The sequence below is a fragment of the Megachile rotundata genome, chromosome 2 (genome assembly GCF_050947335.1).
Source record: "Megachile rotundata isolate GNS110a chromosome 2, iyMegRotu1, whole genome shotgun sequence".
Taxonomy (NCBI): Eukaryota; Metazoa; Arthropoda; class Insecta; order Hymenoptera; family Megachilidae; genus Megachile; species Megachile rotundata.
In genome coordinates, this window is record NC_134984.1 from 14,863,026 (window position 1) to 14,882,811 (window position 19,786).

Below are 19,786 nucleotides of genomic sequence, written 5' to 3' on the forward strand. Positions count from 1 at the left end.
GAAAACGTACTGAAGTTAGCCATAATGCGCGAATTCATGATTTCTACTTCGATCATTTTGTTGACGTAGTTCCTAAAATTACCATTCTTAGACATAGAGTGCGCACCAAACCACTAACACGACGACGTCGGTATTTCAAATTATAAGACATAAGCTCCCATAAAAGATAATTGGTGCATTCACTGTATGTGACGCAGAGACCGTGTCACGTGCAGAGCAATTACATGAAATAACTATGCAATAAAAGTATAATAATAATAATCAAGACTTTAAAATTGCTATAAAATGTATCAAAAAATGTTTTACATCGATCTCATTTATATGAGAAAATATTTCTTTTATACAGAGTATGATTATACTAAATTACTTATTTTAAATAATTTTCACATGAATCATATTTATTAAGAGTGGACATAGTGTTCAATAACCTATTGATACATGCGCTTACGCATACATTGCATATACACATATCTATGTTGCATATAGCAATATAAAAGAACGTAAATCGCACATACATATCGCATACTGGTTTACGCATTGCGTTTGTGCACCAGTTGTCTATCGTTAAATGCAGCAGTTTCGCCAAGACAGGAGAAGACTAAAGTTATATAAGATAACGGACAGTGAACGAACATGCTTGATAAAGGAAGTGCTGTGCATTAATTTTAGATAACGTTCAACTGCTGCAGTAAACTATTGCTAACTTGTCAGTCACTTCTGAATGTTGTATTAAATCTCTTCGTATTCTAATTAACGACAACGTTATCTGTTATATTGTTTGCAAACAATAAACAAAGAACTTTCAATATTTTCTGTTGACAAATTGATAGTGCGCTATAATTTTAAGTTTTTTTCAATGGAAATTGTTCGATAGTGACTAACATCAGTTGTGACAGAAATCGTTATGTTTCGTATATTTTAAATATTATCAAGTATTTACGTGCAAAATATCGGGCATTCTCGTAATTATACATTTTTAAAAATATTTCGCAATAATAACGTGGCTAGCAGGATGTCTGATAGCAGGACTGAAGTTGATCCTTTTAGCGAGACACCAATGGAATTCCAAAGTTGTGAAGGTAAGATTATAAATGTTGCTTTTAATTATCCGTATAAATGCTTCAAATATTATTTTTTATATAGATTTAAAGTACATATAATAGTTCTCTAATTGAAGCAGTTGTCATCAATAGGAAATTAATGTATACGCTTAAAATATTTGCAACTTACGTCTTTCGGTCTGTACATAAAATTCGATAAAATTGCGCAAAATTATTAAATATAAAATGTTCTGTAATATTTGTTTATGATATTTAATTAACATGTGGTATAGTCTAATTAAATTTATACAAATTCAAATGTGTTAATTGATTTATATAACAAAAAATTATTTAAAACTAGAAAACCACTTATTTTTAGAAAATTCTATTTAATATTTATATACATTTTTATAATATAAATTCTTATTAATCGCGATTGCTATTAATAAATTATTAATTACTGTTATAAAGTATTGTTAATAAATGTATTCAATCAAGATATATTTTAACATATGAATATACTGTTAAAAAAATTGTTAAATTTATAATCTTGTAGAATTATAAAATAATAACAATAATATTATTTTAATTTTAAATTTTAACGTTTAAAGGAGTTACACAAGTTACTACAGAACCGCATACAGAAAATGAAACATTAAATATAACAAATGAACCAATGTATGCAGAACCTTTGACTCCAGAGCAAGTCCGATGGTTTTATAGAGATGGTGTAGATAAAAGATGGGTAGAGTTTTGTGGATATGATAGCTTAAGAATTGAAAATGCTTGGCGTGTTTATCAAAATTTACTTAACAAAAGTGATAATACAATTCATAATACACCTCCAGTTGAAAAAATTGTAGTTAAAGGAGGAATGTATGATGTGGAACTTGATAAAATGAAATGTGTTTCTATTTATTGTCCAGGTATGTATTTTATTTAATTTATATATTTTTATTTTAATGACTCATGCAGAGATGAAACAATTAAAAAATGTGAATCGTACAAAAATATTAATATTTTGATTTACTTCTTTATCATGTAATGAATGAAGTGTAGACTTTATGATGCACATATTTCGTTGATTTAAGCAGCTTCTGTGTTGTTATCTGTACTCTAAAGATTACTGCGTCCTTGAGTTTATTGCAGACATTTCTATTTTATTAAGATTGGTTAAATCAAATATTATATAATAAATATTATGTACATTATTGTTATAATAATTTTTCAAAATTATTAGAAATAATTAATAAGTATATCTCTCTATGTATGAAAAATTTTACATAAGAATTATCATTAAATACAAATATAATTAACATATTCGTTAATTTTATCTAAAGGTGAAGAGTGGGAAATTATGAGAGGTACTTGGTATTATGATGGGAGTTGGATACCTTTAGAAGTAGAACAATCAAAAGTTATAGAAGAAGTTCATCTTAATCTCTTCCAGAAACAACCTCCAGGTCAATTCAATTCTGGATGTGAAACTTCTTCTCACTCTTACAAAAGTAAATTTTTAATTACTTTGTTCAACTTACATTTCAATGTAATATAATTATAATTAATATATATTTCTCCTTCAGTATTACATACAGAACATTTTCCTGAGTTTCATGTTGATTGGCATAGCATAAATGATGTGATATTGTACAGTGAATATAGACATAGTAAATTAATGCGTAGTGTTACATCAAAACTTGGTTTTGCAAAAAGTAAGTGCTATTTACATTTCTTAGTAAGGAGATAAATGTACGATTTCAAAGTATCTAATTTGAATTTAATGAGTTGTAAATGATGTTGTAGCAACTGGTTACCAATTAAGAAGAGGCTACAAAGTTGCTGCTGCAATGGAAGATAAACCTCATGATATTGACCATATAGTATTTGTAGTTCATGGAATTGGTCAAAAAAGAGATACTGGGAAAATTATACGTAATACAACATCGTATGTAAAGAACATAATGAATAATTATAATTTGTTACATACATTTATAATGAGATTGTTGAAGAATTAATCATATTTAATTTTGAAACAGGTTTAGAGATTGTGTTGATTGGTTAAAACAAAAATATTTTCCAAATTCTAATTATAGAGTAGAATTTTTCCCTGTCGAATGGCGGTCTTCATTAAAACTTGATGGTGGTAAGGAAGAGAGTAATATATATATTTATTTTAATTTGTATTAAATATCTAATTAAAAATTTCATATTTCACAACTGTTTGTTTAGATATAGTAGAAGCTATTACACCATACAGTGTATTAAGTATACGACATTTATTAAATACATCAGCAATGGACATTCTTTATTATACAAGTCCTCTTTATGGTGGAGAAGTAAGAGCTGGTTTACAGAAGGAGCTAAATAGGCTGTACTTTATGTTTGCTAGTCGGCATCCTGATTGGAAGGGAAAGGTTTCAATTTTGGCACATTCCTTAGGATGTGTAATTGTATATGACATTGTCACAGGTTGGATGGGTCCAGATACCAGACCTCCGTCTCCAGAAACACAAGAAATTTTAATGCAACGATTACAATTTCCTGTAAGTATTAATTTTAAATAATGAAGTATAAAATGTTTATACACTTTATGTATGGATGTAGAAATAATTTATTAGAACTACAAAGTATATATGATTAAATATTTTTATCATTGCAGATTGAAAACCTATTTTGTCTAGGTTCTCCACTGTCCGTATTTCTTGCGCTACGCACGCGTACTCCGTCTAATAAAACAGATGTAATGCCTCAAGGTTTATGTAAAAGATTTTACAACATATTTCATTGGTCTGATCCTGTAGCATATAGAATGGAACCTCTTTTAGAAAGAGGTTATAGTAAAATTGAACCTGTTCTTATTCCACCATATGGAGGAGTTGAGGGCCAACAAACGGACCAGTCCCTACCAACGATGAGTAATGCCGATGAAACTTTTTCTCCTACAGGTACATTAAATGCTTTGTTTATTTAAAAATACAACTCTTTATGAATCCTGCATATCTGTAAACTGTTATAACAGAAAACGACGAAAGAGAAGAAGGTCCAGTAGATATATCTAATCGTGCTCCAGATAAAGGTTGGAGTCTTTGGGGTTTAGTGCGAGCTGGTTGGAATGCCAAAGAAGGTGTTTCTACACCAATTCAACCAGGACAAGGTAAAAATGTCGGTCTTACGCAACAAGGATTCTATAATAAATATTGTAATTAAATATTTTTTAATGTTTATTAGAATTAGCACAGCGTTTGGATTATGTACTTCGAGCAAGTTTGGGACGAAATTATTTATATACAGTAGCAGCGCATACAACGTATTGGAGTAATTATGATGTAGCTTACTTTGTGTTAACAAGGCTTTTTCCAACATTAGAAACATGATGTTGGTTTGTATATTTAGTACGAAAATTTCATTAGATTCTATAAAAGTTTACTAGTCTGATGTAGGCCTTCAAAATCGAATGTTAAAAAACAGGCCTATCATCAAAACAATCTGTGATAATGAAAAAAAATGATACAATAATGTAATAGATTGTATGTAATCATTTTATATTGCTCGCATAATTTAAGACTATAATATGGTCGAGTTTCACAATTTAAAACATTACATATTGTTATATATTTTATGAAACAACTACTTTACATTTATTGTATTAATACGTTCATAAAAGTAATTTCATTTTAACTTACTAATTTCTGATGAAAAAAAAATTTCATAATTTGTATTAAATCTAACACAGTTTGTACAAAATTTTACATTAAAAAAATTAAAACTTATTTTTTCCGTTAAACATTATAATAACTTTGAAATATGAACAAATAATTGTAATGTTATATTATAAATACATTATTACAGTATACAATATATTGAAATTATGACCGCGTTATATGCAAAAATTACTGACAGTTATTATTAATAATAATAGGTAATTTAGAGTAACCAATTCTTGTTATAATAATATTACAAAACGCCTTTTTGTATTATGCTACGCAAGCTTTCTTTTGCAAAAAATTGTTAATATAAGGCTGTAATATAAGTTGTTATACAGATTTTATTTTGTTACATATATTCATATATTTTATTGATATCGGTATATATATATACATATGTATGTATGTATACATGTATATAGAAAAGATAGGAAAAAGGACAAAAATTTATTTGATTGCATCAAATTAATTTGATTTGCTAAGAACTAAAATTTACGAATTATTTTTTTTATTCAATGTATTACTATTTTATTATAAAAAGTGAAACTCGTCCTATATCCTGAAAGTTTACGGAAAATACGATAAAGAATAATTTAATTATATCGACCAAAAGCAGTGCGCAAAACAAAATAATAACGCTATTTGTTTCATATAGTTATATTTTGTTAGAAGAAACATAATACTTTAAAATTATATTTCAAAATCTATTAAATAGCAAAATTTTTCATTTAAATTACATTTTATAATTATATTTTATCTACATTAATTGTAACAGTATTGTTATTATTGTAGTTTAGCTGCAAATTTTTATATGTACAAACTTTTGTTATAATTAATGAATTACGTAGCACGTATATTTACATATTAAAATTTGTATATTTTGTTTTATCAGATTTCACAAGAGAATTGTATTTCCATGTTCACTTTGTATTACTTTATGGTTTCTTTCATTATAATTTTTTACTTGTGTACCAAAATTATATGAATTGCAGACAGCATAATATGTCAGATATATACATATTACTATGTATTATTAAGTTCTAATTAATAGGTAAATGTAGTATACATATACATTAGGTGCTAAAAATTTGTTGAACTATTATATTTCAGAGTTTCAAAATTTGAATATATTTACATTTTGATGATTTATTTTTATTATATTTATAGAATTTATTAAATTGGTGCTGTCCATATCTAGAAACAGAAAACATATCATTGCTGGAAACAATTATGTTTAATTATATGTAATAATACATATTTCTTATGGATAAAGCAACGTCTGCCAGTTGTAATGTACTACTCATGTTAACAGCTATAAAAAGTATATAGAAGAGTTTCTTCAGTTTCATAAATACATTGGGCAGCACAGTATTACATAGTGTTTTAGAAAACTTGTATACAAATGTGTTCACATTATAATGTTACAAATTGAAATTATCAGTTTCTAGACAATTTAACAATAATGCACTTCTTAGTAATTATTATATGAAGTAAGGAGCTTTGTCCACAATATACAATTTGGTAGTATGACAATAATACTAAAGAATTTTCAAAATCAATATTATATCGAATTTTAAAAACAGAGCACACGATAGGCGTGTAGAAAACATTTTTTGAATTACTAGTGCAAAGTATTGCTAAAAGAACATGTACATTGAAACTAAAATATTGCTAATAAAGTATATACATTGTTATATTGATAAAGTCTCAAGTTTAATATTTCAATAAAATATTTAATAACAATTTAAAATTCACAAGAAACCAGAATTTTTAGAACATATAATTAAAAATTACCTAACTTTAGGTATTCATTCGATACAATTTTTATCAATTTCAGTTATATCCAAAATTTAGTATCATATGTATTAATAATATGATATGGATATGTATGTTATAACAAATTTTATCTTATTAAAGAAAAATTTTATGTATTCCTACATGCTTAAATTTTATTGTGACCTATATTTCCTATACACCCTTTTTTTGATACTTGTTTGCGTAAACTTATGATACAGGGGAAGAAGACTACTTGGTAAATTATTTTGATTGATAAATTATTAAATTTAAAAACTTGAACTTCAAATTTAGAAACTTGAAGATTTGAGTACGTGAAACCTTTTCAGTTTTCGTGTTAGATTATTTTTGTATTCTCTCAAAATGGAAAAAAATGGTAGATAATTCCTCCCCTACAGTAGTCCTTAGCTAACGGAAGCCTACATTGCATCGATTGCAGCAGAATATACGTTCAGGAGAGTACTAGGATTCATACATTTATAGGAGAAGTCAGGGGAAGATATCTCCTACTATTTCTCAAACTTGATCCTTTTTTCACTTGCAAAAATGAAATAGTATAACGTCGACAAATATCACCATCCTATTCTCATGCGTTGAAGCCACGAATCAGGTGAATAGTAGGAGATGGTAGGAGGACCCTCCCCTCATTTCCCACAAGTGTTGGGCAGTCGTGAGATTTTATCTCACGCGAGAGCTTTATGCGCATGCGTCAGTAACGTCACAGCTTGCTGCCAATGCCGTACCTAGCCGGTACACGCAATGGTGACTGATGAGGGCACCTTAATGATCCTACATAATTTTTAAAAAATTCTTATAATTGCACTGTAAACTATGAATCTATAGGTTGGGTTAGATTACATTAGGCTGGGTTAGGTTAGTTATATATATGACTGTATAAAACTATACAACTATATATATATATCGTGAATTATATAATATAATATAATGGAATATGGGAGATTATTATATTAAAATAACACAAAAGCACAATAACTTTTAAAACACTAAATGAATTTATTATTTAAGAAAAACGACTTGGAAGGACCTCTTTGAATAACTATATTTTATACGTGTGAAAATTATAATATCAGAGAAACAATAACAAAGAAATACATGGATTTTATTTTGTTAACATGCTAGATCTGATAAAAATCGAGCGGTATGTTTTTTCTTTGCTCTTGCAACAAATATTGGTATTCATATAACAAATCGGCTGCAAACGTAAAAAATAATAATAATCATAAATAAATTTAATATTACTTTTATTATATATAATCTGTTGTATTATTTAACCCTTTTATTCTCTTTCCTGCAATTTTCTTCAGATTTATTTTTTTTTCCTCACTAGGCCTAATGATACCTTATATTTCATCAAATTGTATACGCTACTGAGGACTTCTACGGATAGCTTACTGCGCATGCGCTGGGACTGCCCAACACTGACTGCGCGCTACTTAAAAGTAGTTTAAGCCATGCTATCAGAGCGACGAGCTAGTCTATACAGCATTGAATTGGAGGAAGGATCTCTGCGTTCCATTTAATTAACGTAAGTCCTATTTTTTATTCTTACTAATACTGTATATTTAGTCATAACAATTGTACTATAAATAGTATATATATAATTGTATTATAAATAGTTATTCAATTTATTATTTTTATAATTAACATTTTCTGTTTACCAATGTTCAAACTTTCACGTAAAAATATTATTAAATCGTGCAACAACAATAAATATGTTATTATAAATGCTTTTATTTTTCAGTTCCAAAATTGAATATACACACAATCTGCCTCGATCTTCGACAAAGAATTAAGCCAATAAAGAGTTACATAAATTAAAAATTGTACAAAATATATTTGCAAATTGTATGTATTTATGAAGTTAAAATAAATAAACAAAAGAAATCATGTACTTATTTACAATCCTTTCCATTACATAACAGACAACCAACAGATTAGGTCAGGCTTACGGTTAGGCTATATTCGGTTAGCTTAGGATCTAAGGTTAGTCCGGATCATGTTAGGTCAGGGACTAAGGTTAGATTGTGTCAGGTTAGGTCCGGACACCTAACATATATCATTCCCCATGTTACTATTACTATTATCGTGGAACTATAATTACTATCCTTACTACTCTTATTATTATCAATATCGTTACCCATATTAGTACTTTTATTATCGTTACAACTATTATTATTTTGCTTATTATTCTTATTATTATTAATATTATTACGCATATTACGACTATTATCATCGCTGGAACTGTAATTATCCTTACTACTCATACTATTATCAATATTATTACGACTACTATCATCGCTTGAACTGCAATTATCCTTACTACTCTTATTTTTACCAATATTATTACTCATAATACTACTTTTATTATCATTATCCTTATTATTCCTATTATTATCAATATTATTACGCATATTACTACTTTTATCGTCATTATCCTTATTGTTCTTATTATTATCAATATTATTACGCATATTACGACTACTATAATCGCTGCAACTGTAATTATCCTTACTACTCCTATTATTATCAATATTAGTACGCAAATTACTACATTTATTATCAATACCCTTATTATTCTTATTATTATCAATATTACTACGCATATTACGACTATTATCATCGCTGGAACTGTAATTATCCTTACTACTCATATTGTTATCAATATTACTACGCATATTACTACTTTTATTATCATTATCCTAATTATTCTTATTATTACCAATATTATTACGCATATTACTACTTTTGTTATCATAATGCTTATTATTCTTATTGTTATCAATATTCGTAAGTATATTATGACTATTATCATCGCTGGAACTATAATTATCCTCACTACTCTTATTATTATAAAAATTAATAGGCATATTACTACTTTTATCATCATTATCCTTATTATTATTATTATTATCAATATTATTACGCATATTACTACTTTTATTATCATAATGCTTATTATTCTTATTATTATCAATATTATTACGCATATTACTACTTTTATTATCATAATGCTTATTATTCTTATTATTATCAATATTATTAAGTATATTATGACTATTATCATCGCTTGAATTGCAATTATCCTTACTACTCTTATTTTTACCAATATTATTACTCATATTACTACTTTTATTATCATTATCCTTATTATTCTTATTATTATCAATATTATTACGCATATTACATACTATATACTATATATGTATGTATATGTATAGCATACTATATACTATACTATACTATACACTATACACTATACACTATACACTATATACTACACTATACTATATACTATACACTATACACTATACACTATACACTATACACTATATACTATACTATACTATACTATACTATACACTATATACTATACTATACTATACTATACACTATATACTATACTATACTATACACTATATACTATACTATACTATACTATATACTATACTATACTATACACTATACACTATACACTATATACTATACTATACTATATACTATACTATACTATACACTATACACTATACACTATATACTATACTATACTATACTATACACTATATACTATACTATACTATACTATACTATACACTATATACTATACTATACTATACTATACTATATACTATATACTATACTATACTATACTATACTATACTATATACTATACTATACTATACTATACTATACTATACTATACTATACTATACTATACTATATACTATACTATACTATACACTATATACTATACTATACTATACTATACTCTATACACTATACACTATATACTATATACTATACTATACTATACACTATATACTATACTATACTATACTATACTATACTATATACTATACTATACTATACACTGTACACTATACACTATTCACTATACACTATACACTATACACTATACACTATACACTATACACTATACACTATATACTATATACTATATACTATACTACACTATACTATACTATACACTATATACTATACTATACTATACTATATACTATACTATACTATACACTATATACTATACTATACTATACTATATACTATACTATACTATACACTATATACTATACTATACTATACTATATACTATACTATACACTATATACTATACTATACTATACACTATATACTATACTATACTATACTATACTATATACTATACTATACTATACACTATATACTATACTATACTATACACTATATACTATACTATACTATATACTATACTATACTATACACTATACACTATACACTATACACTATACACTATACACTATACTATACTATACTATACTATATACTATATACTATACTATACTATATACTATACTATACTATATACTATACTATACTATGCTATGCTATACTATACTATACTATACTATACACTATATACTATACTATACTATACACTATATACTATACTATACTATATACTATACTATACTATACTATACTATACTATATACTATACTATACTATGCTATGCTATACTATACTATACTATACACTATATACTATACTATACTATACTATATACTATACTATACTATATACTATACACTATACACTATACACTGTACACTATACACTATACACTATACACTATACACTATACACTATACACTATACACTATACACTATACACTATACACTATACACTATACACTATACACTATACACTATACACTATACACTATACTATACTATACTATACTATACGATATACTATATACTATACTATACTATACTATACACTATATACTATACTATACTATACTATACTATACACTATACACTATATACTATACTATACTATACTATACTATACTATATACTATACTACACTATACACTATACACTATACACTATACACTATACTATACTATACGATATACTATATACTATACTATACTATACTATACTATACACTATATACTATACTATACTATACTATACTATACACTATACACTATATACTATACTATACACTATACACTATATACTATACTATACTATACTATACTATATACTATACTATACTATATACTATACTACACTATACACTATACACTATACACTATACACTATACACTATACACTATACACTATACACTATACACTATACACTATACTATACTATACTATACTATACGATATACTATATACTATACTATACTATACTATACACTATATACTATACTATACTATACTATACTATACTATACACTATATACTATACTATACTATACTATACTATACACTATACACTATATACTATACTATACTATACTATACTATATACTATACTACACTATACACTATACACTATACACTATACACTATACACTATACACTATACACTATACACTATACACTATACACTATACACTATACACTATACACTATACACTATACACTATACACTATACACTATACACTATACACTATACACTATACACTATACACTATACACTATACACTATACACTATACACTATACACTATACACTACACACTATACAATATACACTATACACTATACACTATACACTATACACTATACACTATACACTATACACTATAGACTATACTATACTATACTATACGATATACTATATACTATACTATACTATACTATACACTATATACTATACTATACTATACTATACTATACACTATACACTATATACTATACCATACTATACTATACTATACTATACTATATACTATACTACACTATACACTATACACTATACACTATACACTATATACTATACACTATACTATACTATACGATATACTATATACTATACTATACTATACTATACTATACACTATATACTATACTATACTATACTATACTATACACTATATACTATACACTATATACTATACTATACTATACTATACTATACACTATATACTATACTATACTATACTATACTATACTATACTATACACTATACACTATATACTATACTATACTATACTATACTATATACTATACTACACTATACACTATACACTATACACTATACACTATACACTATACACTATACACTATACACTATACACTATACACTATACACTATACACTATACACTATACACTATACACTATACACTATACACTATACACTATACACTATACACTATACACTATACACTATACACTATACACTATACACTATACACTATACACTATACACTATACACTATACACCTGATCTGACCTAACCTTCGGCCCAGACCTAACCTTTTTTTTTTTTTTTTTTTGTTTGAGGAAGACAGAAATCCAGTAACGGACACCTGGGAAGATAGCCCAGATAGTGTGAGACTCCCGCTTCCGGCGCCCCTAGAAGAGGGGCGGTTTCCACGGCCTACTCACTAAAACTGTCTCCCGCCCCCGCCACGCGGGGGTTGGCGGCAACCCGCCAGGCTTCCTTACCGGATGGGGCATAGTGTACCTGGTCTAGGCCATCGCTCGCAGTTGTGGAAGAAAGACTACCCCCCCCCCCCCTCCCTCCCCCCTCGCGTGTGTGTTCCATGTGTGGAGACTGGATGCTCTCAACCAAAGGGTTTTGGCCCTAGGGGCTGCGTCAAGATCTAGGGGAGGCTCCCGGGCAAAATGCGCTGACCTCCAGCTGACCTTGTAACGCCCCCTCGGCACCGCCTCCCGGTGGGCTCGAACATACGGTAAAACCGCGACCTCCTCCACCATTTCCCACCTAAGTGCCGATCTGTAGTCTATTTTCTACTGCCTATCCCCTGCGTGTTGCCTGTCGCTCATATTTCGTTTCCGTATTTCCGCCCCCGCCCCCTCGGTCGTCGATTAATAGGTTGATATCTCCGCGCTTTACAATCTTTCCTTCCCTATGCCTAATCAACGCTATTTGTTTCTAATCTTGCCTCTGTTTCGCCCCCCCCCCCCCCCCGCGCTGTTTCTTTCCTGCTCCCCTATTTGTTCATATACGATTCCCTGTGTGCGTCATCAATACTAATACCGTCGCTGTTAGACCTAATGAAGTAATAAAGTATGTAAATAACAGCAGATAGATAAATATGTAATAAGCCCTTTTGTTCCTACTTCGCCCCAGTCTTTCTCCACAACGCTACATGAGCCCATTGCTCTCGGTATTTATTTCTTTTCTCTCTTCCAGCACTTTCCCTCGGTTCTCAATCCGTCCCCTAATGGTGCTGTGACCAGGCTGACGTTCAAGTTCCTCGTTCCAGTACTTTCCGATCAAAAAAGTCTGCCAAGCCTTCGGGTCGCTCATAGCGCTGCCCGCCATTGTTGCTGCTTTCATTTGTTGTCGCCGTTTAGGCGCCAGCCAAATTTCCTTATGTTTCCTCCTTCTTCTCTCCCGCCGATCCCCTCGGTCCCCATTGTCGCCCCCTAATGGTGCTATGACCAGGCTGACGACTGGGTTCCTTGTTGGATCAGCAGTTGATCGGAAGGGTGTTTGGTTCAATTTGACCTCTCTCCCTCCTCTCCCCCGCTCAGTCGGTCACCGTTTGTGCCCCCTAATGGTGCTATGACCAGGCTGACACCGGTTTCCTCCTTTGCAAGTTTGAGTAGTTCGATCGATCGTGTCTCATGTTTTCTCCTTCTTCTCTCCCGCCGATCCCACTCGGTCCCCATTGTCGCCCCCTAATGGTGCCATGACCAGGCTGACGACTGGGTTCCTTGCTGGATCAGCAGTTGATCGGAAGGGTGTTTGGTTCAATTTGACCTCTCTCCCTCCTCTCCCCCGCTCAGTCGGTCCCCGTTTTGTGCCCCCTAATGGTGCTATGACCAGGCTGACACCGGTTTCCTCCTTTGCAAGTTTGAGTCGTTCGATCGACCATGTCTTGTTTTCTCCTTCTTCTCTCCCGCCGATCCCACTCGGTCCCCATTGTCGCCCCCTAATGGTGCTATGACCAGGCTGACGACTGGGTCCCTAATTGAATCAGCAGTTGATCAGAAGGATCCTCTGCTCAGTTTAATCTCTCTCCCTCCTCTCCCCCGCTCCGTTGGTCACCGTTTTGTGCCCCCTAATGGTGCTATGACCAGGCTGACACCGGTTTCCTCCTTTGCAGGTTTGAGTCGTTCGATCGATCGTGTCTTGTTTTCTCCTTCTTCTCTTCCGCCGATCCCACTTGGTCCCCATTGTCGCCCCCTAATGGTGCCATGACCAGGCTGACGACTGGGTCCCTAGTTGAATCAACAGTTGATCAGAAGGGTGCTTTGCTCAATTGACCTCTCTCCCTCCTCTCCCCCGCTCAGTCGGTCACCGTTTGTGCCCCCTAATGGTGCTATGACCAGGCTGACACCGGTTTCCTCCCTTGCGGGTTTGAGTCTTTTGATCGGTCGTTTCTATTTTTGTTTCGCCGCTTCTTCTGCTCCTGCTCTTCCTCTTCTCCTTCTCGCTGTCCTCTTGCTTCTTTCCCTCCTCTTGCCGTTACCTCTTCTCCCTCTCGCTGTCCTCTTACTTCTTCCCCTCCTCTTGCCGTTTGAAAAGCGCGCCGTGCCTCCGCCGTCTTGCTTGTTGCTGCATCCTTTTGCTTCACCCTTCAGGGCCGCTCTCCAAGTGTTCGCAGCGTTCCTTCCCTCGCCATGCTGGATATTCTGGTTATTCTCAGTGCGGCCCCTTTTCTCCACCATCGTTGTGTCTTCGGAGTTTCCAGAGTGCTGGAGCGTTTTCCACAGTTCTTCCAGCACTTTTCCGTCATTTTCCCGCTTTGCACTGTTCTTCTGCACTCGCGCACGTGGTCACGTATATTCCCCTGTACCCGCAACACTCCTAGCACTTCACTGCACTCTCACAACACTTTCCTAACACTACACCGAGTTAGTTGCCTATCTGTTAATTATTTATTATTTATTATTTATTAATTTATTAACCTACTAATCACTTCACTATTTATAATAATTTATTTGTTAATTATGAACTAATTAATATTATTATTATTATTATTATTATTATTATTATTAATCTCATTCACTTCACTTCATTTATTAATCAATTAATTAATTAATTTATTTCTTCCTTCCTTCACTTTGTTCCGTGTCGTCTCGCCTCTTCCTCTTTTCCTCCTCCCTGTCTTCTTGCTTCAGCCAATCCGCTTACCATTTGAAAAACGCGCCATGTCTCCGCCATCTTGCTTGTTGCCGCGTGCCTCCGCTTCGCCCATAGGCTTCGTCCCTGAAGGCAGCTCTCCAAGCGCTTGCGGCAATCCTTCCTCCGCCATCTTACTTGGTGCCGCGTGCCTTCGCTTCGCCTTTAGGCTTCGTCCTTAAGGGCCGCTCTCCATGCGCCTGTAGCGACCCCTCCCCGGCCATGCTGGATGTTTGCGAACCGGCCTTTACGCTCTGCGCTTTCCCTCGCGCGGAGATGCCCACGTGTTCGTACGATATATCGAAGCATGCTTGACCGACGCCATTATTTATTTACTATCAAGAAAATACAAAAATAGCCAAAACTAATCACCGCATGCATTCAGTATGCCTCATTCGCCCTTTCCCGCACTCTAAATCCCTAATGACATTTGCATTATAATTAATTAATCTAATTTCTACGACTTTCTATCGCAACTTCTACATGTCGCACGACCACGTGTTCACGCAAGTCCTTCTTCGAGGGCAACTTTCACCCTTAAATTGCACTATTTCACTCGCGATATATAAATAATCGTATTTAAGTCGCGCACATATTTATTTTATTTTATTCCGCGGTCGGTCCGAACACTCGTTTCCTCGCTTTCGATTACTCATGGGTTTGCACCCCATGCTTTTCCTCGCGTCGCGTGGAGGTCGCCATTACCGAAATTTCGTTTTTTATTTATAACTTCACTATTCCACTTCCGATTTTCACAAAATTTCACCGCCCACTTCCCCCACAGTCTCCCCTCACTTCACAACATTATTTATCTCACTTAAACCACTTTTCCCACCAAAAATTGTAATTTATCGCGGAGCGACCCCCGAACACGTGCGCTCGCCACGACAGCCCTGGGATCTCCCGGCCCAGACCTAACCTAATCCAACCTAACCGGTTAGGTTGGAAAAGGTTAGGTCGGACCCTAGGGTTAGGTTGCATTAGGTTAGGTCTGGGTACCTACGTTTTAGTTCCAGTCTTCAGCTTTCAACCCCCAGCTTTACAGCATTTTAGCCTTTAGCCTGACGGGGAACACAGGATCCTACAATTCACGGCAACTGCAGCATTCAAAGTAAGGAGGACACGTGACTTAGGAGACTGCTACAGCAGGACACAGATGACAGGCAGCTCTGAGGAATAAGCTGAGAGGGGAGGAGTTTAGCAACCATTGGGAGTGACCAACAAGGGGCGCAGACGCAAGCTGGGACACAACAATAGCATTTGAAGCCTTGAGAAGCGACAAACGGCAGGAGAGAGTGAGAAGAAACAAACAGAAAATTCGAGCTCGAAGGGAGTTGCGAACAGCAAAGCGGCTCAAGTTCCGATCCGAAAGGATACGGAGCGTTGCTGGCAACTTCCGGTTGCCTCTCTCGCAGGGGCAACAAATGGAAGCAGCGACAAAATGGCGGGCAACGCTGGGAGAAACGAACCGAGAGGGAGAATAACTTCCGAGCGATCAAATGTCGACGATACGAGGAATTCGGGTGTTCACCTGGTCACAGCACCATTAGGGGACATTTCGGAAACCGAGTAGAATCGGCAGGAGAGAGCGAGGAGAAACAAAACAGAAAATTCGAGCTCGAAGTGAGTTACGAACAGCGAAGCGGCTCAAGTTCCGATCCGAAAGGACACGGAGCGTTGCTGGCAACTTCCGGTTGCCTCTCTCGCAGGGGCAACAAGTGGAAGCAGCGACAAAATGGCGGGCAACGCTGGGAGAAACGAACCGAGAGGGAGAATAACTTCCGAGCGATCGAACGTCGACGATACGAGGAATTCGGGTGTTCACCTGGTCACAGTACATTAGGGGACATTTCGGAAACCGAGTAGAATCGGCAGGAGAGAGCGAGGAGAAACAAAACAGAAAATTCGAGCTCGAAGGGAGTTACGAACAGCGAAGCGGCTCAAGTTCCGATCCGAAAGGACACGGAGCGTTGCTGGCAACTTCCGGTTGCCTCTCTCGCAGGGGCAACAAGTGGAAGCAGCGACAAAATGGCGGGCAACGCTGGGGGAAACGAACCGAGAGGGAGAATAACTTCCGAGCGATCGAACGACGACGATACGAGGAATTCGGGTGTTCACCTGGTCACAGTACCATTAGGGGACATTTCGGAAACCGAGTAGAATCGGCAGGAGAGAGCGAGGAGAAACAAAACAGAAAATTCGAGCTCGAAGGAAGTTACGAACAGCGAAGCGGCTCAAGTTCCGATCCGAAAGGACACGGGACGTTGCTGGCAACTTCCGGTTGCCTCTCTCGCAGGGGCAACAAGTGGAAGCAGCAACAAAATGGCGGGCAACGCTGGGAGAAACGAACCGAGAGGGAGAATAACTTCCGAGCGATCAAATGTCGACGATACGAGGAATTCGGGTGTTCACCTGGTCACAGTACCATTAGGGGACATTTCGGAAACCGAGTAGAATCGGCAGGAGAGAGCGAGGAGAAACAAAACAGAAAATTCGAGCTCGAAGGGAGTTACGAACAGCGAAGCGGCTCAAGTTCCGATCCGAAAGGACACGGAGCGTTGCTGGCAACTACCGGTTGCCTCTCTCGCAGGGGCAACAAGTGGAAGCAGCGACAAAATGGCGGGCAACGCTGGGGGAAACGAACCGAGAGGGAGAATAACTTCCGAGCGATCGAACGTCGACGATACGAGGAATTCGGGTGTTCACCTGGTCACAGTACCATTAGGGGACATTTCGGAAACCGAGTAGAATCGGCAGGAGAGAGCGAGGAGAAACAAAACAGAAAATTCGAGCTCGAAGGGAGTTACGAACAGCGAAGCGGCTCAAGTTCCGATCCGAAAGGACACGGAGCGTTGCTGGCAACTACCGGTTGCCTCTCTCGCAGGGGCAACAAGTGGAAGCAGCGACAAAATGGCGGGCAACGCTGGGGGAAACGAACCGAGAGGGAGAATAACTTCCGAGCGATCGAACGTCGACGATACGAGGAATTCGGGTGTTCACCTGGTCACAGTACCATTAGGGGACATTTCGGAAACCGAGTAGAATCGGCAGGAGAGAGCGAGGAGAAACAAAACAGAAAATTCGAGCTCGAAGGGAGTTACGAACAGCGAAGCGGCTCAAGTTCCGATCCGAAAGGACACGGAGCGTTGCTGGCAACTACCGGTTGCCTCTCTCGCAGGGGCAACAAGTGGAAGCAGCGACAAAATGGCGGGCAACGCTGGGGGAAACGAACCGAGAGGGAGAATAACTTCCGAGCGATCGAACGTCGACGATACGAGGAATTCGGGTGTTCACCTGGTCACAGTACCATTAGGGGACATTTCGGAAACCGAGTAGAATCGGCAGGAGAGAGCGAGGAGAAACAAAACAGAAAATTCGAGCTCGAAGGGAGTTACGAACAGCGAAGCGGCTCAAGTTCCGATCCGAAAGGACACGGAGCGTTGCTGGCAACTACCGGTTGCCTCTCTCGCAGGGGCAACAAGTGGAAGCAGCGACAAAATGGCGGGCAACGCTGGGGGAAACGAACCGAGAGGGAGAATAACTTCCGAGCGATCGAACGTCGACGATACGAGGAATTCGGGTGTTCACCTGGTCACAGTACCATTAGGGGACATTTCGGAAACCGAGTAGAATCGGCAGGAGAGAGCGAGGAGAAACAAAACAGAAAATTCGAGCTCGAAGGGAGTTACGAACAGCGAAGCGGCTCAAGTTCCGATCCGAAAGGACACGGGACGTTGCTGGCAACTTCCGGTTGCCTCTCTCGCAGGGGCAACAAGTGGAAGCAGCGACAAAATGGCGGGCAACGCTGGGAGAAACGAACCGAGAGGGAGAATAACTTCCGAGCGATCAAATGTCGACGATACGAGGAATTCGGGTGTTCACCTGGTCACAGTACCATTAGGGGACATTTCGGAAACCGAGTAGAATCGGCAGGAGAGAGCGAGGAGAAACAAAACAGAAAATTCGAGCTCGAAGGGAGTTACGAACAGCGAAGCGGCTCAAGTTCCGATCCGAAAGGACACGGGACGTTGCTGGCAACTTCCGGTTGCCTCTCTCGCAGGGGCAACAAGTGGAAGCAGCGACAAAATGGCGGGCAACGCTGGGAGA

General features: G+C 35.2%; 1 protein-coding gene across 1 annotated transcript; it reads left to right on the forward strand.

The window, feature by feature from the left end:
• Window positions 1–107: 107 nt before the first annotated feature.
• On the forward strand, window positions 108–6,582 carry LOC100879329 (phospholipase DDHD1). The gene is made up of 10 exons (XM_003700988.3): window positions 108–1,079; window positions 1,652–1,966; window positions 2,381–2,548; window positions 2,624–2,752; window positions 2,844–2,985; window positions 3,077–3,183; window positions 3,270–3,583; window positions 3,700–3,985; window positions 4,060–4,194; window positions 4,269–6,582. The coding sequence occupies exons 1-10, from the start codon at window positions 1,013–1,015 to the stop codon at window positions 4,412–4,414; spliced, it is 1,809 nt and encodes a 602-aa protein (XP_003701036.1). The 5' UTR covers window positions 108–1,012; the 3' UTR covers window positions 4,415–6,582.
• Window positions 6,583–19,786: the final 13,204 nt, after the last annotated feature.